This window comes from Fukomys damarensis, unplaced genomic scaffold, assembly GCF_012274545.1.
Source record: "Fukomys damarensis isolate Sample0158 unplaced genomic scaffold, DMR_v1.0_HiC HiC_scaffold_19, whole genome shotgun sequence".
NCBI lineage: Eukaryota > Metazoa > Chordata > Mammalia > Rodentia > Bathyergidae > Fukomys > Fukomys damarensis.
The window spans coordinates 56,327,151-56,353,143 of NW_022900931.1; the positions used below are offsets into that span (position 1 = coordinate 56,327,151).

Below are 25,993 nucleotides of genomic sequence, written 5' to 3' on the forward strand. Positions count from 1 at the left end.
TCTCTGCAGCAACTGTGTCCTCTGTTGTCCTTTAGTGGACCCAGGCAGTGACAGAGGAAGCACTTTATAGTGAAGTCTGAGCCAGAGCTGCAGGAGTCTGTGTGTATGTGCATTGTAGGGCTGATTAGAAAGGATTATGAGCTCATGAATATGTATCACTTCCCCAGTGATAAGAGGAATGGGGTAAGGGGACCAGGTATCAGGTTTGCTTCTTTTCATCACACAAATCGCCGCATCCTCTCGGGAGTTTGCCCAGAATGGCCCTGCTTACCAGACCCAGCAGGATTAGTCCAGCTCACAGATACACTGACCGACGAGTTGCACTTCTCATCAGGCCCTGGAAGGGGACGTGGGCACAGTGGCCGCTGCCCGTCCAGAGCTGGGCCTTTGCATGTCCTCCCAGTTCTGCCAGGCACCTGTATTCCATCATCCTATTCACCTTCCTTGGCTAACATCATGGACTGTCCACAGTGTCCCTCCAGCCTCTACCTGAGTCTCTGCCTCGTGGGAAGGACCTTGAGTGGAGGAGGTGGCCCCTTCACTGACAAGCTCTGTAATCTTGGCCCCCAAGTGAAGCATGTCTTGGGCTTGTTTTGAGGACTACAGGAGACTGTGCTTACCCAGAGCCTGTGCACAGCTGGTGTTCAGGACTCACTTGGCCACATCAAGCCCCAGTTGAATCCCAGTGCTCCATGGGCCACAGTCTCCCAATCTGTGCAGTGGCCAGGAAGACTCCAGCATGGCTGATAACCAGTTCTTGGGTGACAGTGAGCTTTAGGGCATCTTGGCTATGGGGTCTCCCCTTGCCCCCTCCAGAGGTCTCTGATTTGGAGGTTGCTGAGCTCCTTGGGGGTGGTGTGGCAGACGTAGTCCTGGGTGGAAGCTCAGGTTATAGCCCCTGAGGCAGAATTCTGCTGGCTGCTCCATGAGATCTCACCAAGAGAGGCAGCTGGGTCCCCAGGCTGCCCTAGGGCCATTTTCCTTGTCAGTGGGGGACAGAAGTGGTGGCCTCATCCCACCCCACTAGGAGGATTCCCTGCTGTGAACTCTTGACTACCTCCCTTTTTGCAGTAAAGATTGAACCCAAGGCCTTATGTGTGCTAGGCAAGCACCCACTCACTGTGCTACATTCTAAGCCCTGTTTGTCCAAGCTGTTCTGAAACTTTGATCTTCCTGCCTCAACTTCCTAAGTAGCTAGAATTACAGGTGTGCACCACTATGCCTGGCTTGACCTCTTTCTCCCTTAAGCATACCTCAACTTTGGTCCCCATGCTTCTGAGTCCATGAGAAGCCAGTGCTCTGTATCCTACACCAAGGCAGCATTTGGAGACTTTTTTTTTTTTGAGACAGTCTTGCTAAATTGCCTGGTGTGCTTCAATTTGTAGTCCAGCTGCCTCAGCTTCTTGGTGCTGGGATTATATATGCCACCATGTCCTGCTCTTGACATTTTTTAGAGAGCCAAGACTGACTTAATTTTGTACCATCTCCCCCAGCGTATGTACTGCGCCATCTGTACCCCATGGTCCAGTCCAGGTGGGGGCTCTGGTGGGCTGGGCTGAGAGTCTGCCCCTCATGCTGGTGCCTGGTGATGGGCTATGGCCAAAGTGTCTGACTTGGTTCACTAGCTGCAGGGGAGACCCCTGCACCTGTCTCTTTGCCTTGGGTGTCCTGGCCCGTTTGTGGTACCCCCTCCTCTCTCCATCCTTGGCAAATTTTCCCATACCTCCTATCTTGGGCTCATATCTCACTCTGTCACCCTCTAACCCCAACTTCACATTGCCCCATGGAACAGGAGGCTTCAGCAGGTGCCCCCTGCCTGCCTGGCATGCCATTGACACTGACTTGGGGCTCTGGGCTCTGCCCACAGGTGCCCCCAGCTCCTCCCTGCAGAAAGTCACATCTGTGTTCTCAGACTCGGAGTATAGCTCAGCCCCCTGCCTCCCACGGCCTGGGCTTCCAGCACTTCAGTTCCACCACCCCCAGCCTCTGTGCCAAGCTAGGAAGAGACCTTGTCCTTGAGGGCCACTGCGGCTCAGCAGCCGCATTCACCCACCTGCCAAGTGCCTCTCCAGCTGTTTGCTGGGGATAATAATAGCTTGTTTTCTAAGCAAGATGAATCTTGCTGTCGTCCTACTTTCTAATACTCGACTGTTCTGTCCCCAGTCACCTCTCACTGCCCTGATGAAGCTCTTTTATTCCCGGAACTTTTACACTTTTACTTTGGCTCTTTTAAACCTCTATGAAGCTATTCCATCTGGGATCTTTTATTTTTGTTTCAGTGTGTGTGTGTGTGTGTGTGTGTGTTAGAGGGAATTGAACTTGGAACCTTTTACTGAGCTGTATCCCCAGCTTTTTTTATTTTGAGGCAGGGTCTTGCTACATCACCAGCTCAATCTTGTGATCCTATTGCCTCAGTCTTCAGAGTGCTAGGATTGTAGACACCGCATCCAGTTGACCTCTCACTTTAATGGAAGTTAATGGTTTGTCCTGATAGACCCCTTAGGCCACCTTTTTCCCTTGGCCTGCAGAGAGGAGAGGGCTAACAGTAGTCTCACTTACCCAGCCATCACAGCCCCTCAGGACCCTAGTCTAGCTGGGCAGTTGATCATGACCTTCTTTCCAAATGTGCCTTTTAAGGATTGTTTGACTCAGATTCTGTCCCATGTGGGCTTAGTCTTGGCCCCAGACCATTTTCGGTCTCCTGGGATCAGAGCCAGGCTGCCTGCTGCCCATAGTAAGGCATATGTGGGGTTTCAGAGTGGGATAGCAGCAGACAGGAGCAGAGGGAATGGGGAATCAGAGGCAGGCTGGATGGTGCCATGCAGGAGGCCAGAGAAGTCCCCCTGTGACCTAGGGCTCAGCAAAGAGCTCGGTGTAATGATGTTGATGGGGCAAAGGGAGCAGAAGGGGCAGCCTGTGCAATCTTTGAGCTGAGAATGGCGTCTGGCCCAGCCACAGCTCCATGCTTAGCCTGATTGGAACAGTGGCAAGGTCCAGGGAAGGTTTGGAAGGAAAAGTCCCAGTGTGGGCTCTGGTGGGACTAAGGGGTTTTAAGTTTGCAAGTGCTGGTGGGGCCTTGGTGGTGGACTTGTCTTTGGGCTGGAGCTGGGAGGAGCTGAGATGGAGAGGAGAAACCTGCCATGAAAAGGACTGGGGACTTCTTCCTATGGATTTCGGACACCAAGGCTCCCTGGAACACTGGTTTTTGCAGCCTGGGAACCAAGTCAGACATGAACAAATTTTTGTTAGCTCTGAGGAGGTAGATTTTAGGGCAGATTTTCTGGAGACAAGGATTTTTGACCGCAAAGGCATAGAGATGGTCTTCGGGGGGCCAAGTGGTATGAGCTGGGAGCTACCCACCCATCAAATTCACATCACATAATGGGTTGCTCCCCTGGCAGGAGGTGGAATCGGTGTGTCCCAGAGCCTGGGTGGGAAAGGAGAGTTACAGAGGACACTTACGTTATGCCATTGTCTAAGGGAGAAATATGGTCTATATTTTACATCAGCTGGTTATTCAGGATAAGCATATTTCTCGTCTTTTGGCATTTACTTAAATTGCCTTGCATACTTGAAGACAATTGGTTACAAATTAATTCCATTTAAATAAGCTGTTAAATATGAAATGCTGAATTTGGGGTTGTTAATGCAGGAGGATTAATATTCAAAGATGAATTTTAAAACTCAGGACATTATTAAACTTGACAATTACTACAAAATGCCAGTATGTGGTTTGGGCACCATGGCTTTCTGGTTACTATTAACTTCATGGGAGCAGTTTTTAAATTATGGCCCATGGAATCTCCACAGTAGAACCTGCCCCAGCCCTTTAGCAGGGGGGATGTGTGGTGTGGAGTGTATGTGTGGGGGTCCTCCCTCCCTCATTGGGTTGGAAACTCTGGGGAGGAAGCCAGAGCCCCATACAGTGGGTCAGGCCCACCGTGTTCACCTGTCATTGTCTACCCTAGGTTGGGAGCCCACCAGTAAATCACCCTCCACTTCCACAGAACCCTCCCACTCTCACAGCCATTAGTGGGATTTGTCATTTTGCATAAGATTAATATATGCTCATAGACATTGAAGGGAAAATTCCAGAAATAAACAGTTCATAAATTTTCAATTGCATTCCTGCACTCATGTGCCCAGGAGATGAATTATTCCCCTTGTCCAGTGTATCAATGCTGTAGACATCTTAGTACTATCCATTAGTAGCCATCTTAGTTATCAGATCCACTGTCATGGTATCCACTGTTTATATTCAAGTATTTTTCTTAATGGCCCCAATGCTGGTAATTTTATGACAGAATATTAGTATAATCTTTCTATTTTATTATTCATTGTTGTTAATCTCTTACCGTACCTAATCATAAGTTAAATATGTATATTTATACATGTACTCTACAGTAGTGGGGAACCCATGGCCCCCTGTGCTGCAGTGGGCTGTTTGTAGCATTGAAAGCTCTAAAAGGTTCGCCATCACTGCCATAGGAGAAACCATAGTATACGTAGGGTTCTGTCCTGTCCACCGTTTCAGGCATCCACTGGGGGGTCTTGGGACACATCCTTCCATGGATAAGGCAGGACTTAGATCTATCTGTTCACGTGTATGTATGTGCCTGTTGTCTACATGTTTGTGTGTTTGAGCATGTGCCTTGTGTGTGTGTATCTGTGCTGTCACTTAGCTGCTTGTGTGTGTGTGTGTGTGTGTGTGTGTGTGTGTGTATGCAAGATATTGTGTAAAGTGGAATTTTGCCAGTTTGTCTGGCTGTTGTGTAGATACGTCATTTCTTTTCCTAAGTTCAAAGTGACATTTGGTGACCTGGGAGATAGTATCTCTCTTGTCATCTTGGTGTATGTCATCTGCTGCTCTTTTCTTCACTCTGAACCACTTTTCTGCCTATAGTATCTCTGATATTTCACAATAGGGCTTTGATTCCGTAGCTGTTAGTTTGACTTTAAATCAGGTAGCTGTGTTTGTGTAGTCAGGATTCAGAGCAGAAGTCCCTTTAGCCTGCTGTGTGTGTTTGCCCCCCCACCCCATCTTTGCCTTTTGGTCATCTGGCTGCCAGCCTCACAACTGTGGCATTACACAGGTGCTTTCAAACACCACCACTGAGACCATGGAGAGTCCTTGGCTTGCAGGACAGAAGCTCACTACCCTGCTCATCCTTGGTGTGGAGTCCTGGCCTGTGACAGAGCAGGCCTAGAGCCAGAGGGCTGAAGGCTCTCCAGGGCTACTCTGCTGAGACCTGTACTTTACTGGGCCACTTCATTGTTCCCCGCTGACTCACCAGTAGCTTGAGTTCTGGGTCACGTGTGGCTCTCCTGTGTCAGAGATGTGTCCTGGAATCATTTTGTCTCCTGGGGCCACCTTCTCAGTTATGTGCATCTTATCGAAAGCTTTGTCTTTGTAGCATTTTTTTAAAATTTCATTAATTTGCGCTCTTATAGATTTCCTTCATATCTCTAGGTTTTAGTTCTTTCTCTGATTTCTTGGGAAGAAAGAAATGGACATTCTTGAGATGGAAGCTTAGGTTATTGGTTTTTAGTGCTCTTTTCTACTGTACATGTGTAGGGCTCTAAATATTCCTCTAAGCTTTGCTTCAGCTACATTTCATAGGTTCTAAGATTTCATTTTTAAATTTTCTAGTTTCACTGTGACTTTTATCTTTCAACAGAGGGTATTTGGAAGTCTGTTGTTTAAATTCTAAACAATTTGGGATTGTATGGTTTCCTTTCTGTCATTGATTTCTAGATTAATTCTACTCTGATCAATAGAAATTCTGTCAACTCTTTGAAATCTGTGGAAAATTCTAGTATATGATTATTATAATAAATGATGTATACTTGAAGAGAGCACACATTCTAGTTGTTGGCTATAGTGTTTTGTATATGTCAGTTAAGTTGCTTAATTGTATTGATCGTTCTTACATCTTTCTCAATTTCTGTTTACCTCTTTTACCACTACAAGAGGAATGTGAAAATCTCAAGCTAAATTTCCTTTCTGTCAATTTTTTCTGAATCAGCTTTTTTGAAATAAATTTTGCATGTAAAATAAAATTCATTATGTGCATAGTTCAGTATGTTTTTAAAAACACTTTTATTGGGACTAATCGTATGCCTTACAGTTTACCACTTAAAGTGTACAATTGAATAGATTTGGGGTGTTAACGGAGTTGTGCAGCTGTCATTTCATTTTCATCACCCAAAAAGAAACCTTTACAGTACTTATTTGCAGTCACTTCCTATTCCTCCATTTCCCTGACTCTAAGCAACTAGTGATCTGTTTTCTGTTTGTATGGATTCTCCTGCTCTGACATTTGATGAACTCATTCAGTACATCATTGCTTGTGTCTGCCTTCTTTACCTTAGCATATTTTCAAGGTTCATCCATACTGTGGCATGAATCGGTACTTTGCTCATTTTTATGGTGGAAAAGTATTCTTTTTATGGATATTTAACACATTTTGTCTATCACTTGATAGACACTTGGTTACTTAACACTTTTTGGCTGCTGTAAATATTGCTTCTATGATTGTTGATGTACGAATTTCATGAACATATACTCTCATTTCCCTACATATGAAACTGTTGGGTCATACGGTAACTAACTTTTTTTTTTTGCTACTGGGGATTGAAGTCAGGACCTTATGCTTGCAAGGCAGGCTGTGGAACCACTGAGCTAAATTCCTGGCAGAACTTTTGTTTTGCTTTTTTTCTGTGTGTATTTTACCATTTTGATTCCCTTCTTATTCTTTTTTCTCTTTTAGTTACTTTCTTAGTAATTGCTCTAGGAATTACAGTTGACCCCTTACTCTTATAGAAATGGTCTGTATTTATATGAACTCAATTTCAATAGTATGCAAGAACTTTATCCCAATATATCTCCATTTCCTTTCTTTCCCTTTTTGCTGTTATGGATACAGACTGAGTCTTTATTCATTTTGTGCCTATCAACCCAAATTTGCGATTATCACTTTATATCATCATCTTTTAAGTGAGATGAGAGAAAAGGAAGCTAGAGACAAAAAAATAAAAATAGTACATTTAAACTGTCTTTATAGTCACCTATGTGGTTACCTTCTCAGTGACCTTTTCTCTTCGTGTAGATTCAAGTTACTTTGTGGTGTGTCTTCATTGCAGTCTGCACGGCTCCCTTTCACGTGTATTCCCATCTTTGTTCTTTGTCTTTAACAGTACTAACAAACTATGTCTAAGGTGTGGCTCTCTTTGAATTTACCTTTCTTGGAGTTCATTGAGCTTCCTGGATACATAGATTAGTGTTTTTCATCAAGATGGTTAAGTTTTCAACCATTATTTATTTCAAATAGCCTTTCCGTCTCTTTCTATCTCTCTTCTTTATCATGCTCCCATTATATATGTGTTGCTGTACTTAGTAAAGAGGCTCTGCCATCTGCCCAGTATGGGGTGGGGAGCTCCAGGTCGCTGGACTTGAGAGTCCTGGCCCAGTCTGCCAGGTTGGCCATGGTAAGCAAGCAGCAGGCTTTCTGCAGGTCAGGGCATCAGGCAGTTAAAAGGTTAGAGACCAAGCTTGGGCATAGTGGTACATGTGTATAATTCCAGCTCTGGGAGGCTGAGGCCAGGAGGATCCAAGTTCAAGCCCAGCCTGGGCAACTGATCAAGGCAGTGTCTGAAAACGAGATTGGACACCTCTCTTGGTCATGGTGTATATGTCCTGAATGAGAGATAGACCATGGAACTAATGGGCTTGGTTTATTCTTTCTCCACAGGTTCAACGTCAACAACACCATTCTTCACCCAGAGATCGTGGAATGGTGAGTGTCCTGCTTGTTGTGCTCAGTTCCTAGAGTGGGAGACCGGGCAGTCCCCTTCACCCCACTGAGCGCACTCAGAAAGCTAGTCCTAGAACTTGTTCCCCTAGCCCTGTCTGTTTTGTTTGAGGCTTTTGTTGTTTTGTTTTTCAAAAGGGCACAAGTCACCTGACTGTCAACTAAATTTTACTTACTGTTTCCTTTAATTTCAGTCTTTCAAAAACTCCCACTGTGCTTAAGCCCAGTAGAGAGACACAGTTCAGAAAAGGATAGTGAAAGTGTAGATGTAAACATCACACACAACCCCACTGCCACAAAGGTGAACACATTTTCCTCACACGGCTTAAGTATCTTGACAAGTGTTCTTTTGCTGCCTTCTTTCTTTCTGAGGTAACCCTTGCCTGTAGTGTAGTGCCTGGCAGCTAGAGGGCAAGCCTTCTCAGGTAGGGCATGGCCTCCCTATGCCCTGGAACTGGCCCTCCAACTCTGACGTGCCATTAGTTTTCTTCGCAAGCCATCGAATTGCTCTTTATAGCAGCTAAACGTCTTTTCTTTCTTTTTTTCCAATACTTGGGATTGAGCCCAGGTCCTTCGCAGTTAGCTACGTCCACACTCATCCTCACCTCTACACCTCCACACATATTTTCTTTCTCTTTTATTTTGGAGACCGGCTCTCACCAAGTCGCTAAGTTGCCTGGCTGGGCTTGAACTTGTGATACTCCTGCCTCAGCCTCCCAGAGTACGGGGATTGCAGGCATACACCATCATGCCCAACTAAAACATATTATTATTATTATTAGGCTATTCTTAGCATGAAGGCAGAAGAGAGGCAAGGCAAGGCTGGACCTTTGCCACTCCAGCACTTTAGTGGGAAATGTGTGGCCTTCTCACGTCTGGTCCTGTCTTTATGGAGATCTAACTACCTAACCTTGGGGCTTGGAGACAACTCTGAGACCTGAATGTGAACAGGAGTTGGCTGTTGGAGATGCAGGAGCAGAGAGCAGGAGAGAATGGTCCAGGCCAAGGCAGCACTTATTCAAAGAAACCAGAGGGAGGGCAGTGGTCTTGTGCGGTCTGGTGGAGCCTGAGGGTGGTTGGAGAGTAGGGCAGTGGCTAGGCTTGTCTTGGTGTGGGTTTTCACTTGATCTTAGATCTTGGAAACACGGGTACTCCTCAGAGAATGAATCAGGAGGACATGGTTTGCATTTCCTGAAATCATTTTGGTCTGTGATTGAAGACTCAGTTGTAGGAGTAGGAACAGGCTGCCAACGACAAGGCTGTTACAGGGATCCAAGTGGCCATGGAGGGAGTGGTGTGACAGATTTGAAAGGGAAAGCTAGAGGCAGGAACCAGCTTGGTAGTGGAGAGACAGCAGCTGTAGGTCTTTGCTCTAAACAGTTGGGTGGTACATCACTAAGCTAGGAACTAGAGGGAGGGCAGATGCTGAGGCAGGTCTCGGACTTATTTGGGGCAGGTTAAGTCTGTGGCAGGTGCCAGGGGAGAGGGCTGAGTAAGATGGGGAGATGTGAGAGCTGTTGACAGGCATATTCACTGGTCCTCCTGAGACATAGAGGCCAGTCGGCACCCTACCTCTGTTGGGAGTCCTGGTCTTGGTCCAGGGGCTATCATGAGCACACACTCCTTGAGGATGGGGCTGTGTGTTTAAATTCACAGTTGCCTCTTCTCATTTATGTAGAGTAACAAATGCTCAGCCTCCCTGCAGCCCACCCTCCCCCTTGGCAGAGGTTGTGGATTCTCAGAATGGGCCTGGGTACACTTACGTCGCCTCACTGTAACTTTCCCTTGAGGTGATTTACAGTGGGGCACTTTGGAGACCACAGCGGGGGCACACGCTGCATTGTGTCCTGGAAGGATGAACCACTAGTTCATCACGTCAGAGCAAGCACGCTTTAACTAGGGTGACATTTCCAAGGCTTTGAGGTGGCGTCTGCGTTCCTAAGACTGCCTCTCAACTTTATTAACCGGAGCAGCAGAGAGGACTTATTTGGCATTTGATGGCAGTAGAATGATTTCAGAAATGTCACATTGTCCTTGCTGCCTCAGGGGTATGTTTTAATAGCATAGGTCCCCGGTCTCCACGGTGATGCGGTTGCCCTTAAGGCAGTGAGCATTGCCCTCCCCTTGAAACTGAGGGAGGGTTCTGGGTGGAACAGCGGGCAGATCCTTCATTTCCCGGAGCATGCGGCTCTTCCTCATATCAGATTATGACTCAGTGTTGCACTGGGTCTGTCTTTCCTTCTCTCTCTCTCTCTCTCTCTCTCTCTCTCTGTCTGTCTCTCTGGATTGAGCCTGGGGCCTTCACACTGAACTAATGCCCAGCCTTTTTTTATTTTTGACTTTGAGACAGGGTTTTACAAAGTTGCCCAGGCTGGGCTTAAGCTTGCAATCCTGCGTCAGCCTCCCAGCTTGTTTGCACCATCATGCCTGGCTGGACACTGGCTCAGGAATGCTCTCTCTGCCTTCTCTCTTTCTGTGGAGGGAAAATTGGTGGGGTCGGGTGTTGGGGGTGGCTGCCAGCTCAGACACATCTGAGTTCTAACCCTACTCTACATCCCCCGGGGTGGCCTTCATTTTCATGAGCCTCAGCTGTGTCATCTGTAAAATGGAGATGCAGTGGTAGCTCGTGCTGAGGATATGACAACTCACCAGCTTCTATTCTCTCACCTGCAGAGTAATGGATGGAGCAAGGACTGAATGAGGGCATGAGTCAAATGCTCCTAATAATATCACCCGTTGAGCCCTCCAGCAGAACAAAGGACAGTGCTATGCTACCTGATTCCAAGAAGTTTTCTTGTTTGGTACAGTAGATAGGTTCTCTGACTGTTCCACGCTACAGATGAGGAAACTGAGGCACAGAGAGGGTAGTGACATGTCAGAAGAGATGATGCCGGTTGAGCCCAGGCTGTTGGTTCCAGAATCTTGTGTGGCCCCTGTGGCTCAGAGGAGCACCCTGGAGGCTGGGCCTGCGCAGGTGTCAGCCCCTGGAAGTACAGGGTTCTTGGAGCCCTCAGAGTGGATCTCAGGTTGAGGTCAGGGTGTAGCCCGTCTAGAGGGCAGGGCCCAAGTGGCTGAGCTTCCTCGGCATCCATGCACACCCTGGCTCCCAGCTAGCAGCTTGGCTGGGAATGTGGGGTTCCTCCCCAAGCCCATCTGATTAGGAGGCGGCAAGCAGCCTCTCCCAGCACGGCAAAACCATCTTTTTCATTTTTGTTTGGGTGGCATTCATTTCCTTTGTATGAGTGTTTTATTGTTTTCCATTCTCTCAAGCAGTGCCTTTTTGATTTCCTGTAAATTCCTCTATAATCATACTCTTCCCCACAAACATGAGATCATAACTGATCATTGCTTTCCTTGTGCTGGGTATTACAGTTTGAATGTGTAGGTCAAAAGTTGAAACTTAATAAGAGCCGGCATCTCACTTCCATAATTGAGGCTGTGGTTCTACATTGCTGTTTTGCAGATGATGAAATTGATCTGAAGGTAGGGAAGGAAATAAAAGGCGATGCCTTCATACTGTTGAGTGGCTCGATGCCTTGGGTCCCAGCTAAGTACCTCTGGAAGCGTCACTGAAGCGCAGGCACATCAGCAATTGCCTGTGCCTTCTTGGGTTTTGAGTGAGACTGTGTTCAATTGAGTCATACGCCAGTTTTAGAACTGTTAATTACACGGAGCGAAAGTGTCCTGCATGCATTAGGCAGGCAGTGGGTAACATGTCTATTTCTGCTTCCCTGCCTTCTGTGTGCGCAGGAGATGGTAAGCACTGATGGTTTAGGTTTAGGGGCAGAGGTGCCCCAGGACCCTGCATCCTGGCGAACATGTCCCAAATTAGAAAGCTACGTCAATGATGACCTCGATTCTTGGTGCTCATATGAGACGTATTCCAGTAGGTTGCTCATCCACATCTCCTAATGAATAAGCATTTAACCCTGCATTTAATGAAAATGTCAAATGGAAATGGGATTCCCAGGGCCGAGAGAGAACTTGGATTTCTGTGTGCCAGAGGCGGGAGATGAGATGTGGGCACTTCAGGATGTTGGGCAGCTTCTGCTCACGGGTGAGCTTGGCTCTGGTTTTTTGACAGGACTTACTGATTGAGCCTCCTGAGGGTATGTAATTCCACCCAGCCCTTTTCTTTTTTGTCCTCTTATTGTTTTTGGATTTTAACCTTTCTATCACTCGGTCTCTGTGGAAGGGATGGTCGGGGAAGCGGGGAGTCCTGTGGTATTCAACTCTTGGCTGCAGAACCATTCCCTACACATTTGTCGCCAGGAGAGGTGGAATTCCTGGCCCTTTCAATGAGTTTCATTCGACACAGTAGCACTTTGATGCTTGGAGACTGATTTTGGAAATACTTCATCCTGTCTTGCTACTATTTTAATCAGCGGAGCATTCAGACCTCAGTTAATTGATGTCTTAATCGTGGGTATAATGCCCAGAGGCAGTTTTGTGACCTGTGAATATTTAAGAGAAAAAGAAAAAGAAAAAAAAAAAAAAAAAGATTGCACCAGTAAATCTCTGCCCAGTACAGCCATTTCTGGAAGACTCTGGGGCTGAGGTGGGGCAGCAGCCGTGGCTCCCTCAGCCTCCTGCAGGTGTTGCTGCCTTTCTGTTTGAGCTGCCCCCTCAGAGTTGTGTGCTGTGTTCACAGGCGTGGCTATGAGCTGGCGACTGTGAGTCTGATGGCACTCACAGCTCCAGCACACTCCAGGCAACTCCTCTTATCTGGAGAACCCGAGGCTCCTTTGTCCCAGATTCTTATGGGGCACCCTGTGCTGTCTTGTCCTGACCTCATTCCTCTGTTTCTTCCTGGAAAAGGTGGCCTTGTCCCCTCATGGGGATATCAACCTTGCAGATCGTATTTGTAAGAGCCACCCCATGCCTCCTTGGGCAGGTGATGTTGGAACAGAGCAGAACATTGAGCACCCTTCCCTTGAGGCCAGTAAGCCAGAGAATCCCCTTTTCTTTGCCCTGTTTGCTCAGGATTTGCAGAAGTAGCAGTTAGAGAGAGACTGGGCAGAGTGCTGAATAGTCTTATTTTCGGCAGTAACTTTTTACCCCAGTACCCAGGGCCTTTTGCACTGATCCACGTCTCCAGCCCTTTTTGTTTGTTTGTTTGTTTGTTTGTTTTTTAAGGCAGAGTGTCACTAAGTTACCAAGATTTGCTCAGGCTGGGCTCCAATTTACAATTCTCCTGCCTCAGCCTTCCAGACTGCTGGGATTATAGGCAGGTGCCATCATGCACAGCATTCACAGTAATCTTAAGAATAGTGTTTGGGCTTGTGTCTTGGAGATATAACTGAGCCAAGTGGCATCGTCCTCTGCCTGGCACCTAGGCAGAGCTGTAGACCCTGAACACCCACCGATAGATAATTAAGTCAGCACATGCAGACATCTCCAAGCTGAGATTAAAATGGACCAGTCCAAAGCCTGGCCAGACCAGTTTCATCAGAAAACTGCCTTTGTTCAATAATTTGCCTGCATCTTGTTTGAGATTATGCTTATTATTTTATAATTGTATTTTAATGAGACTAAACAAATGCCCTCTGAAAATTAGGTAGGGGCCTCATATGCACTTTCCACAAACAGAAATCAGAAAAGAAAGCAGAACTCTGCACCCCGAGGGCTGAACCTGAGCCTTCTCTGCTGGTGAAAGAGCATAGTGTGGGGGATCCAGTCTTGGTTCTTCTTGAGCTGGTGACCATGCTGTCTCCACTTATCTCCAGCTGGATGGTGCTCAGCTGGAGGCAGGGTGGGGAGCCCTCCAGTGTGGGCTCTTGGGGCTCCAGAGTGTGGGCTGTCTCTTTGCTGTGCAGGCTGGGAAAGCCTTGGGGCCCCAGGCACTGGGCCTGCCCTGCCCAATTAGGCTGAGCAGCATTCCACTCCACCTGGTTGGCTTATCCCAGGAGCCTCATTAGCTCTCCTTGCTGGAAATACAGTATTTTCCATCGTGGGAGCAGAAGTCATAGTTTCTTTGTGCCTGCTGTGGGCCATTTTGTCCTGGCATGGTGGGACCCTGCCCTCCAGGGCTGTGGACTTTTGGAAGAGACTTAATAGAAGTTCCTAGGGTGATCACTTTCTGAGAATTCCTACAGACTGCCCAGAGTATGCAGAGAAGGGATTTAGTGTAGGGTGGGGAGATGGAGAGAGGCCTTCTGCAACTTTGGAAAGGTGGAGGTCACTTAGGAGAAAGAGGCAGGAGCAAATGCCAGGCAGAAGACTGGGTGAAGCCTCAGGAAATCACCATGTAGAGTTTTACCTTCATCCTGAGGACACCTAGAGGCCATTGAAGGGTTGTCAATAAGAGAACATGGAGATTTGCACTTCCTCAAGACTCCCAGCTGTGGGGTTGGGGGCTGGTACAGCTAGAGTGAGTAGGGTCTGGATAAAAAGAGGAGGAGGGTCTGAGCACAGCTGTGCAGGTGGAATGGCCACCTTTGGTCATGCACTGGTCTTGAGGAGCAACAGACGAGAAGAGGTTTGAAATGAAACATAAGAGCTGTTCTCAGAGCTGGGCTGGAAGTGGAGGTGGGGGTGAGCTAGGGGAGGCCTTTCAGTGGCCATGGAGTATCTGGGAAGATAGCAAGTAATGGAAGAAGTAGGGCTGGGATCCTAGGCCTCTGTGTGTGTGTGTGTGTGTGTGTGTGTGTGTGTGTGTGTGTGTGTGTGTGTGTTTAGAGGCGGAGGGGGAAAAGACAGACCAATTCAGGAGGAGGGCACCACTTCCCTCATGAGGAAGAGAGGCTATGTCCTGGAGAGAAGAGCCCTGGGACTCTGGGGCAGGAGAGGCATGGTGGCCCATCCTTGTGTTCATTGTGGAGTAGCAGAGTCCGTCCATCTGCTGAGAAGGAGTCAGCGTGGTGAGGGGTGGACGGGGAGGACATTGAGGGCAGATCTCCTGTATGGCTGAGGTGGCACGGAGGCCAGGTGAGACAGGTGACCAGGAACTTGCAGCCATCTGCCTACCATCCCTGGAGCAGGCACGGAGTAGGCCAGGGTGGACCTTGGGATGGGTGGGCGCAGGGCTGGGGAGTGTGAAGTGTTGACAAGAGCCATGGCTAGAGGATGGGCTAGAGCTCAGCCTTAGAGAAGGGAGAGAAGGGACAGAGTGGCAGAGACAGGGGGCAGCTTGGGGCTGGTTCCACCATGTTATCACTCTGTAGCTGTCACTGTGTTCAAGATCAGGGGCCTGCTTCCCATGGAGGGTGGCAGTGGGGAGTGAGGCACAAAGGTCGCTAGTTTATCCTGTGAATGGATTTGGGCCCCGGGAGCCTGATCTGCTTCTGCGAGTCCCTCCAGAGTCTCTGGACACTCCCTCTACAGGGAACAGGAACAAGTATTCTGTCAGTGTCCTGCCCTGGAATCAGTCCTCCTCCTGATGAACAGCACCCTGTCAGGCCTCAGGGTCTGCCTCCTAAAGAAAAGGAGGAAGTTCATTTGGAAAACGTCTTTCTGGGCTTCTAGGTTTGTTTTTTCTACCTTACCCAGAAGGTCTTATAGTCTTCGGAAGGTGGCAGCAGTCTGCAAGATGCCTGCCTCATTTTGCAGAGACAAATGGCTGGTGTCCCACTGTGTGGCGTCATGGAGACAGTGAGTCAGTGGCTGCTTCCCTCAGGTCCCCAAGGGCTGGCTGTCTGATGGAGGCAGAGAAGCAGCCTGAGTCCATACCCCACAGAGGCCCTTGCCTTCCCCGCTGTCTTTGCTGCCTTGGGTTCTCTATGCTGGGCGGGCGCTCTGCTAAGGAGTACGCACAGGGGATGGATGAAGGATGTCCTCTAGACAGAGGGCCAGGTGCCAGCCAGACACTCTGGCTTTGCTGATCTTGAGGTGCCCGAATGTCATTTGTGAGAGGGAAAGATGTCCACAGAGGAGCTCAGTAAAGATAGGTCACCTTTACCAAAGGGATGGAGCTGGCCACTGGGGGATGCACTAAGAACCCTTGGCCCATTTGCCAGGTCTCAGTGTTGCAGGCCTCCTCACCAGGACCATGTCCAGATGAGCACGTGTCCTCCTGTCATCCCTTCCCATAGCATCTGGAGTATTCCCCATGGCAGGAATTATAGCTTTCCTTATAGGCTTTCTCTGCTGAGGAAGGACATTCCTTCCTCACCAGTGCCAAGAACATCAAATTGACACTTCCTTAATAACAAGGTGCAATGAATGAATGGATATTTGCCATGATGGCAGTACCTCATTAAAATTTTAAAAGTGTTATCAAAGCAGTATGTGCACTGCATAGAAAATTCCACTAGTACAAAACCAGTATAAAAAATATTAAAATCAAACCGCCGACCCTGCCCACACCTTGCTTTAACGGTGCGCTCATTTCATGTTTCCCTGCTTCCCTTTTCCGTGATCCTCCTTTCTATCTCACGTCGTGAACTCTGCTCACCTTGCTTCCCACTGGTAAGCTGAGGCTGTGGAGGGTCCCTGCCCTTGACTCCTGCCTTCATTCCCAGGCTTTTGTCGGTGTTTCTTTGTCAGGATTCTTAACTTTTCCATTGTGTTTATGTGATTGGCAAATTTTGACTTTTTTGGAGAAGGAACTAACTTTAAGGGGTGAAAGAGCCTGAAAACATGCTTCAGTTGTTACCAGGATGACAGCTCCTTTGAGTCCAGTCACCATCCCAGGACCTTAAGAAGAGGCTCCTAGGAGCATCACGAGTATATAGATTTTTATTATCTTTGTTAAATGTTTATTTTTTTAATTTAAATTTTTTATTAGTATGTATTTGTAGTAGGTATGATTATATTCACTATGGGAGTTGGTATACATATATAGCACATATACATAATATACCTAATTTTTTTTACTTATCCCATCTTTTTTCCCTTATATAATCATCAGCTGTAGAGGAATCATATCTGTATTTTAGTTTCTGTTTGTAATATGTTTTTTTCAATTAAAAACTCTTATTATAACAAGAGCAACACACATATATTAATGAAAGTTAGGAAATATAACTTGAGCCTGGGAAAGGTTCTGAGGAGGAAAGGATGGAGAAAGGATGGTTAATAGGTGCACATTTTAAAAAGAGCCAAGTATATAGCTCAGTGCAAAGGCCCTGTGGTGTCCAAGGGGTTTTGGTTGCAGGACCTTCATGTATACTAAAATCTATAGCTGCTCAAGTCCCTTATATAAAATAGCAAAGCATTTGAATATAGCACAGATATCCACCTATATAACTGAAATAATCTCTAAATTACTTGTAATACCTAATCCAATGTACATGTAATTAAATAGTTATTCTGCTGTATTAGTCAGGGAATAATGGCAAGAAAAAAGATCTGCACATTCAGTACAGACATAACCATCACAGGCCTAACTACAAAGACCATGAACAACACCTAATACAATTGGATAGGAAGAATCACTTCTGATATTCCATAGCACAGTGGGATAACTATGATAGACAGCAATTAATAGTATATTTCAGAAATGGCCAGGAAGATTTTAAATGTTCCCAACATAGAGACATCATGTGTCTGAAGTCACCTGACCTGACCATTACACATTGTACACATATACTGAAATGCCACAGTTTGCCTCCTAAATACATATAATTACTATGTGTTGATTATAATTATATTGAAAAGAAAGTTAGAAAGTATTCATAAGCAGGAGTTTCCCTAGTTGTGCTTGATAGATCCAACGTGGCTCCCGTATTTTACCTCATTGTTAGGATTATTATACTCATAATGCCAGCTTCCTGGAGCGGCTGGGCTGGTTGCACTACAGAGTGTTTTACCTTTTGGACTTCTGTAGCAGTTCCCTTTGTGGTGATGGTTAGCTTGTTCCTCTACCCTCACATTTCTTACAAACTGCAAATCAGACCTAAAGTCTTACAAGCTTTAAAATATTTGATAGAGGCCAGGCGTGGTGGTGCACGCCTGTAATCCCAGCACACGGGAGGTTGAGGCAGGAGGATCCCTGTGAGTTTAAGACCAGCCTGGGCTATATAGTGATTTCCAGGTCAGTCTCAACTACACAAGTGAGACCCTGTCTCAAAAAAAAAATTAATAGAAAACATCCTAGGTCATGTGTATTTCTTACTATACTTCGTTAGGACACAAACAATGTTTAGTTGACACACCATCATTGATGCTAGATTGACTGCTGGTTTACATTCCCTTCTCTGAACTGGAAAGTAGTCTGCATGGTGTTATTTTGGTACCAGATGAAATCAGTGTGGCTTCCACACATGTTTTATGTCTTTCCTGGAATTATATCTGCCTTGTTTTTTCTTTTGTTGAGAGAAGAAATATTTACCTTCTTCATCATAACCCTAAGAGTTTTAAGCCTTCTATTGATTTCATGTGTGGAGGTGAATCCATTCCATTCTTCCTGTGGATGCTCTCAGAACGACAAACTTTGAGGTCTAATTTCTACTAATTGCTTTCTAGACTTGGTATCCAGTGTATTCTGGGCTTTCTTTTATTCTACTTTGGGGTCAACTCCACCTCCTAAAAATATCCCAACACATCATTTTATTCTCTGTATTGGTTTGTCCTCTGTCTCTTTTTTCCTTTTCTCTTTTATATTTTCCCCCATTTCTGAGTTTTTTAATGTGTAAAAAGGACCATTTTCCTTTTATATTTGCTTAATAGTTTGCAAATAGAGATCTGTGTTTGTGTGAAGTACAAGGAAGAGGAAGTGAATTTGGCTAAGTCCCAGTTCCCTCTCTCTGAAGTGGGGGATGATGATACCTGTGCTGGCTTGGGCTCCCCAGACGACTGACGTTCCAAGCAGGTGGGCAGGAAGTGTGAGTGAGTGCTCATGGGCTCACCGTGTGGGTGGAGTAGAGGCGCAGGTGTGGGCTGGGAAGCAGTCACAGGATGCCTCAGTTGATCCCGAAGGAGCTTTGGAGCTGGAGGGACGCAGCAGAGACCCCCCCTCCAACCCCCCGTTGACTGAAGGGAGGTGGGTCTTTTTCCCCTCCTTCAAGTGGAGGAGACCTGACAGGACTGGCTGGCTGCCAGCACTCCCAGATGAGTGCTTTGATCTTGCAGGAATTGATTCCGGGCAGTGCAGCCAGTGTCCCTGACCACTCACAGGATCCATGTGGAGCAGGACCCCAGGAAGTGGCAACTTAAAAGGGGGAGGCTGTGTTTGTTTCCTGAGACTTTTTTAGCTTTGTAGACCTGATATAAATATTTGAAAGTACAGTCAGCTCTCCATATTCATGGGTTCCATATCCACAGATCCCACCAGCCATGATGGGGAAAAAGAAAAAGACTACAAAAAGCAGAAAGCAAGACTTAAACTTGTCATGTGCTGAGCGCCACACCAAGCCCACATGAATGAAGCACTGTGTAGCACACCCTGCTGTAGCCTCTGCCTTCCTGGATCCGCAGCCTCTCTCCAGCATTGTTTGAGCACTGCTCACCTGCCATGTTGTTCATGGACCTTGTAGTTAGGCCTATGATGGTTATGTCTGTACTGAACGTGCACAGCATCTTTTTTCTTGCCATTATTCCCTGACTAATACAGCAGAATAACTATTGATTACATATACATTGGATTAGGTATTACAAGTAATCTAGGGTTTATTTCAGTTATACAGGAGTATATCTGGGTTATATGCAAATCCTTTGCCATTTTATATAAGGGACTTGAGCAGCTATAGATTTTGGTATCCATGAAGGTCCTGTAACCAAAACCCCTCAGACACCTCAGGGCCTTTGCACTGAGCTACATACTTGGCCCTTTTTAATTTTTTGGGGGGGCAGGAATTGAACTTGGGTCCTTGTACTTGTGAGGCAGATGCCAGAACCACTGAGCTGAATTCCCAGCCCTTAAAAATTATTTTTGAGATAGGATCTCATTAAATTGTCCAGGTTGTCAAACTTGCAGTCCTCCAGCCTTAGACCTCTAGAGTTGCTGGGATTGCTGGTGAGTGCCACCACACCTGACAGACAATAGTATCTTGTGGTGAGAATCAAGGCAGCCTACCTGAAGATGCCAGCAGACCCATCTGACTTCATGGTGGACATGAGGATGAGGCAGTATCTCCAGGCTTTGTACTTTACTTCACCGCCCTTGTTGTTCAAAAGTGCAATTCTCATGTCTCACAACAGCCCTATGGGGCAAACACTTAGTATTTCCACATTACAGATGAGTAAACTGAGGCACAGAGTAAGGCTCTCAGCCCACAACTGGGAAAGGATGGAGTTGGGGTTGGAACTCAAGATCTCTCTCTGGGCCAGTGCCCTCAGTGACTTACGTGCTCAACGACCTGTCATTAGTTATTTGAAATGGGCAGATGTATAAGCAAGTGTTTATATGAGTTTTACCTAGGGGTGAGAATGAGTGCAGGCACCAGCGACCTAACCAGGGTTGAGCATGCTACCACGAGTTTGTTATGGGGCTCCCAGGCACCTCCCAGAGTCAAGTTGCAGGAGGCAAAGCTGAGTCCCCTGGTTTTGCCTCTCCTGCCCTGCACACACCCACTCTATCCTTCATTGCTGCCTCCTGCTCTTTGTGTATATCCCCATCTTTGGCTTCTGTCTGTACACCAGCTGTTTCCACATCTGTACCTGCACACATAAGCCCGAAATGGCTGCAGCCCACACTGCTGCCTGTCACTGCCCGCTCAGCCCTTTTGCAGGTAGGGATCTGAGACACATGGTATCCCTGGGTTGCCCAAGGGTTTGAGAAAGAACTGAGAGAGAGAGAGAGAGAGAGAGAGAGAGAGAGAGAGAGAGAGTGTTCTCCAAAGCCAACTGGGCAGCAGAGCCCTTGGAAGCAGCATCCTTAAGATTAAGGTCCATGGGCTGGGCATTTAGCTCAGTGGTTTCACTGCCTGCTTTGCAAGCACAAGGACCCGTGTTCAATTCCCGGTACCCCCGCCAAAAGATTAAGGTCCAACTCCCTTGCCATGTAGAGTTTATCCCCCGCCTACAGATGAGGAAACTGAGGTTCAGGGAGGTAGGGTGTGTCTGGCTGTGGAGGCTGGGCCTCTTTCACCACCCACTGCGGCTTTCAGCTCTTGTCACTAAAAGCAGCCTGTTTGCCCTTAGCTGGTGATGGGGCAGAAAGAACAGCTGCTCCCCTTCCTCCAGGGTATTTCTTTAGTGATGACTGTTCAGGGCAGTGCGTGACTCCTGAGTCTTGGGGCCTGGCTTCCAGATCATCAGGGTGTGCCAGGTCTCCTTAAAGGGATCTAACCCCTCCTAGGGGTCACTAACTTGCCCCTTTGTTTTTCTTTCCTGAAGCCGAGTGTTCAAGACAGACATGGAGCTGGAGGTTTTGCGCTACACCAATCGTATCTCCAGTGAGGCCCACAGGGAGGTGAGTTGTTACTGGCTGTGGTTCAGCAGTAGCATCTGTGTGTGGGGCAAACTGCATGGCATGAATGGGTGAGGCTGGCCCACATGAGGGAGGACCATGCGGGAGGCAGAAAGTTTCATGCTTGACACTTTTTCCTAGTGGGCAAAGGTCAGGGACAGGAGAGCTTTGCCCTAGCTGTTTACCTTAAGGTATCCACCTTCGTGGAAGTAGTGGCCATTAATCCTCAAGGGCTTTGCCTTTGAAAGGTCTCCAGTTTTGGGAGGGTAGGGCTCTCCTTTCTGGTATTCTGGCAGTTTCCAGCTCATTTTAAAGCGTCTTTGTCCTTAATTAATCCCAGTACACTTATTACCATCATGTGTTATCTGAATACATCTTCTCATGGTTGCTTCTTAATCTCTCACTTTACAGAGAAATGAGACCAAATAAACAAGTTTATATTTTTAATGCCACTGGGGTGGCCTGGCATAGCTCAGTTCCTGGGATAGCCCAGTGCCTGCTCAGGGACCTTCAGGGCTCTGTGTTAGGAAATAAACAAAGGTGATTGATGGCTGTGTAATCTCTTCTATGAGTTAATTTTCTGTTTGATGAAAGTCAGGCAAAGGATACCTTTCAGAAATAGTCCTGAGCATGGCGCACACCTGTAATCCCAGCACTCGGGAGGCTGAGACAGGAGGATCACTGTGAGTTTGAGATCAGCCCGGGCTACATAGTGAGTTCCAGGTCAGTCTCAACTACATAGTGAGACCCTGTCTCAAAAAATCAAAAAAAGAAAAAAAAGAAACAGTCCTGACCACTTTCTTAGCATTGGGTGTTCACAAGACACATCTTGCTCAAATCTTTGCTGTGCTCACCCTGCCTGCTGCCTTCAAGCTGTAGCTCAGAGCTTGGCGTTTATTGGCTTCCAAATGGAAGTGCTCTATAGTGGTTTAAATAAACACTGTGGATTTGGGGGCATTTAAAAGTTCCAATTTGTCACCTTTCTTTACCACTGTGTGCACATATCATTCCCCTCCTATGTTTTTTTTCTTTAAGTGCTTCATTTGCTGAAGTGCTATACATTATTTATAAGGCTGTGTTACTTACCTGCTTAATACAAATGTCTATGCTTAATATCCATCCTCCAGGTAATGAAGGCTGTAAAAGTGGGAATGAAAGAATATGAGATGGAAAGGTAAGCTGTGTCTCTCTGGGTAAAGATTAAAATGTAAAAAACCAGTAATTTATGTTCCCTAAGCAGTAACAGATAAGACTCCGCAGTGCTGCGCACAGATTGAGTAGGGATTAGGGGCCAGCTTTGGGGTCCTGGGCAGAGATTATTATTCTTCTGGCCACGGCCACCTCCCTGGCTCTTGGCAGAGTGTTTGATGGTAATGGTCATTGATTACTTTTCTGGGTGGTTTAGTGCCCCAGCATTCCAGTCTTGGACTTTGTTTCTGCAGTTTGCAGGAAGCTTTACCAATAGCTGCTATTGTGAGCCTGAAAGCCGCTAGTAAAACAGCTTGCCATTTTTATGTGTAAACACCTCCATTATGTCCACTGCGCTTGGAGGACTGGGTAGAGGGATGGTTAAGTGGATCATAAAGAGCTCTGGAGAGCTCCATTGGCCTTCGGCTCCAATTAGGCCTACAGTGAGCCAGTGCACCCAGGGGTGCTGCCTGGAGGTAGTGGCTGCCAGCTCAGCCTGCTGCTGGACCGAGGGGTCTTCAGATGTCTACCCATGACTCAGGGAGCCCTTGAGTCAGACCTAGCCTGCCCTAGCTACTACCTTCTTCCCCCATTTCCTGAGTCTCTCACCAGTGACCACACCACCCAGAAGCTCTGGGGAGGGGACACTGAAGAGCTGCTATTCCACCTCCTGCCTGGCTTTGTAAGAGCTTGATTGCTGCCACCTCCTCCTCCCCACCTTGCAGGGCTCAAGTATACCCCAGGTGCTCTTGGGGCCTACTCTGTGCACAGCTGGCTCTGGGGGATGCTGGGGATTCTGCATCACCTCTGTTAGGGTTCTGATGTGGTTTTCTCCAAGGGTTCATGTGTTGGGAGCTTGGTCCTCAGTGTAGTGATGTGAGAGGTGGTGGGACCTTTAAGAGGTGGGGTCTTTGGGTCTTTGGGGGTCCTGCTTTCAGGATTAAGGTTGATCTTGTAAGATGCTGAGTTAGTTTTGAGAGAGGGTTGTGATAATACAGCAAGCCTAGCCCTACCCAGCTCTCCAGCATTCTGTCTGGTAGTGTGATCTCTTATTATTTTGCCATGATGCTGGCTACTTGTTAGGCCCTCTCCAGAGACCCATCCAGTGGGCTGCCTGACTTTGAATTTTCAGCCCCCAAAACTGAGCTAAACAAACTTCTTTTCTTTACAAAGTAGACTACCTTGGGTTTTTGGTTACAGTAACAAAGAACAGACTCATATACCTGCCCATATATCTTCTGACCTGCCTGCTGTATGAATGTGGGGATGAGGGCCTATGTGTATGTGGGGTCAGCAGCATAGACACTGGCATCCATGTGGCAGTGGCTTGGGGATAGCAGTCTTTTTCCAAGTCTTACCCTGAGAGGGGTTCTGATCAGTGAGCCTCCATATCTCTCCCTTCTTACCCCAGAAGTACGAGGTTAAAATGACCTTGCCCTGCTATTGTGGCATCCCGGAGGGGCCATGTAACAGTGTCCCTCAGAGTCCCAGCTGTGTCAGACAAGGCAGATGGGGCAGGGCCTGCGGAGCCGCCCCTTCTACCAGGTCTAATGCAGTGGGGTCTCTGTGGTCTGGAACTCCCAGGGCCTCGGCCCCCTTGAGGAGATGGGAAGAGTATTGCAGAGCCACCCCGGGGCTGCAGATTGGCACTGCCCCAGAAACCCGTTCCCAACTGAGTTGACTCATAGTGACCCATTGCTGATGCCTCAAATAAAAATAACCAGGAGATTGGAACAAGAATAGCTTGTCACAGTGTGGAGCCCTGCCATCTGCTGCGTGCCGGCAGCCTCGTGCCCTGAGCTGCAGGGGTTCCTGAGCTGGAGTGGCTCCTGAGCTGCCTCCCCTCATGGTGTCCCCAAGCCCAATCCTGCTACAGCCTGTGGGCAGGGCCATGTGGGCTGGGGGGGGCACTTGCCAACCCCCCTCCCCTTACGCTGCCCAGGAAATGGAGGTCTTTTTTTCCCTTTTACTGGGAAATTTCACAAGTAGAATAGCATCAGTTTTATTATTATTATTATTATTTGTTTAGTTTTGTTTTGTGGAGTGTTTTAAAGCTGAATCTCAGACATCATTATGTCATTTCACTTGTAAATACTTCAGGAGATGTCTCAATTGATGAAGGTATTTTTCCCTGCCATTCTCACGTCTAACCAAATTAACAATACAGTTGACTCTCGTATCTATGCATTCTGTATCACATATTCAACCAAGCATGGATTGGAAATATTTGTAAAAAGCATTTACACCTATCTGAACATGTACAGACATTTTTCTTGTCATTACTCTCTAACCCATATAATACAACAGCTATTTACTTTGTACGAGGTATTATAAGTAACTAAGGGACGATTTGAAGTATGTGGAAGGATGCAAGTAGTTTATTGGCAAATAATGTGCTATTTTATACACGGAAGTTCTGCATCCAAGGATTTTGGTCTCTGCAGGAGGTCCTGAAACAAATTCCCCTTTGATAGAGGGATGACAGTAATTCCTTTTTATCACCAATATCTTTAGTCTATATTGGCCAAAAACTATCCTTCTGGAGTAGGATCGTTCAAGCCAGGATTCAAACAAAAGCTACACACTGCATGTGGCTGTTGTTGGAAGGGGAGTCCTTGTCTCACCAAACTCTGGGGAGAGCTTACCTTTGTCCTCCCACAGCTCCTTTCCCTGCATCCCCAGGTGGGCTTCCCTGGCTGCTGACTTCTCTGTGGACCAGGTGGCCTGAAGCTGGAGACCAGTCAGGAGAGCACCTGGGAGGCCTGAAGATGTGAGCGGCTGTCCCTGGGGTGCTGGGCGGGAGGAGTCAGTGTGATGGGCCAGCTGCGTCCACGCTGGTGCCCTGCTGTAAGCCATGCCCATCTGCAGGGGAAGCAGTGCCTGTCTGTGGACCTCAGCCGGCTGGGAATATTCAGATCCTTGTGTCCCTAGGAGGTTAGAGCTCAGAGACTGTGGGGTGGGAAGGTGGGACCTCTTTTCCCAGAGAAAAATGGAGGCAGAGATGTGAGACAGAGATGCAGGAGCCTGTTCCTGAAGGACAGGTAGAGAAGAGAGTGTCACCCCTACAGGTGGAGGGAAGACGGTTGTTCACGAATGTCATCATGACTTGGGGTGTCCCCGGTCAGCCTGAGGAGGGCGTACCTCCACTCGGAGCTGGGGTGCTTGTGCAGCCTGAGGTGGGCTAACTCTGCCTCAAGCTCCCTCACCCTGGGCACCTCTCTTTGTCACTGCTGCGACACTCTGCAGTGTCATCTGCATCTGTGTCTGCGGGAGCCTAGGATCTTCTCGTAGGCCACACGTCATCCATCTGCCCAGTGACTACCCCACAGCTGGTAGGGTCCATGAATGCACAGAATGGAGAAGAAAAGGTCTTGAACTATTTTTTTCTGCCACCTTCTGTCCCCCTGGGAACTTTAGAATTGTTCTCTGAACTCGTTGGGGATAAAAGTCTTCTAAAATGTATGGTGTTGGCTGCCCAGGAGCATGGCCCTTTACAACAGGCTGGCCCGCTGCCCAGGAAGGGCAGGGCGGCCAGACTGCTATGCAGACCATGAACTCACAGGTTAAGAGGAAGCAAGCCGTGCTTTTGTGTGTGTCGGTGGCACTCTGCACACATGGCAGTTGTCGCTGAGACCTGCTGGACCTTTCTTGGGAATAGCCAGCTCCAGCCCCACAGAGGGACCTTGCAAGTCGGGAAGGGGCTCAG

General features: G+C 47.4%; 1 protein-coding gene across 1 annotated transcript in view; it reads left to right on the plus strand.

Moving 5' to 3' along the window:
- The window catches only part of Pepd (peptidase D), a 120,128-nt gene that overhangs the window by 27,864 nt on the left and 66,271 nt on the right, over positions 1–25,993 (plus strand). Inside the window, exons 7-9 of the mRNA XM_010631822.1 lie at positions 7,752–7,796; positions 21,027–21,102; positions 22,227–22,273. Coding sequence (XP_010630124.1) covers positions 7,752–7,796; positions 21,027–21,102; positions 22,227–22,273 — 168 coding nt within the window. The remainder of the gene's footprint in view (positions 1–7,751; positions 7,797–21,026; positions 21,103–22,226; positions 22,274–25,993) is intronic.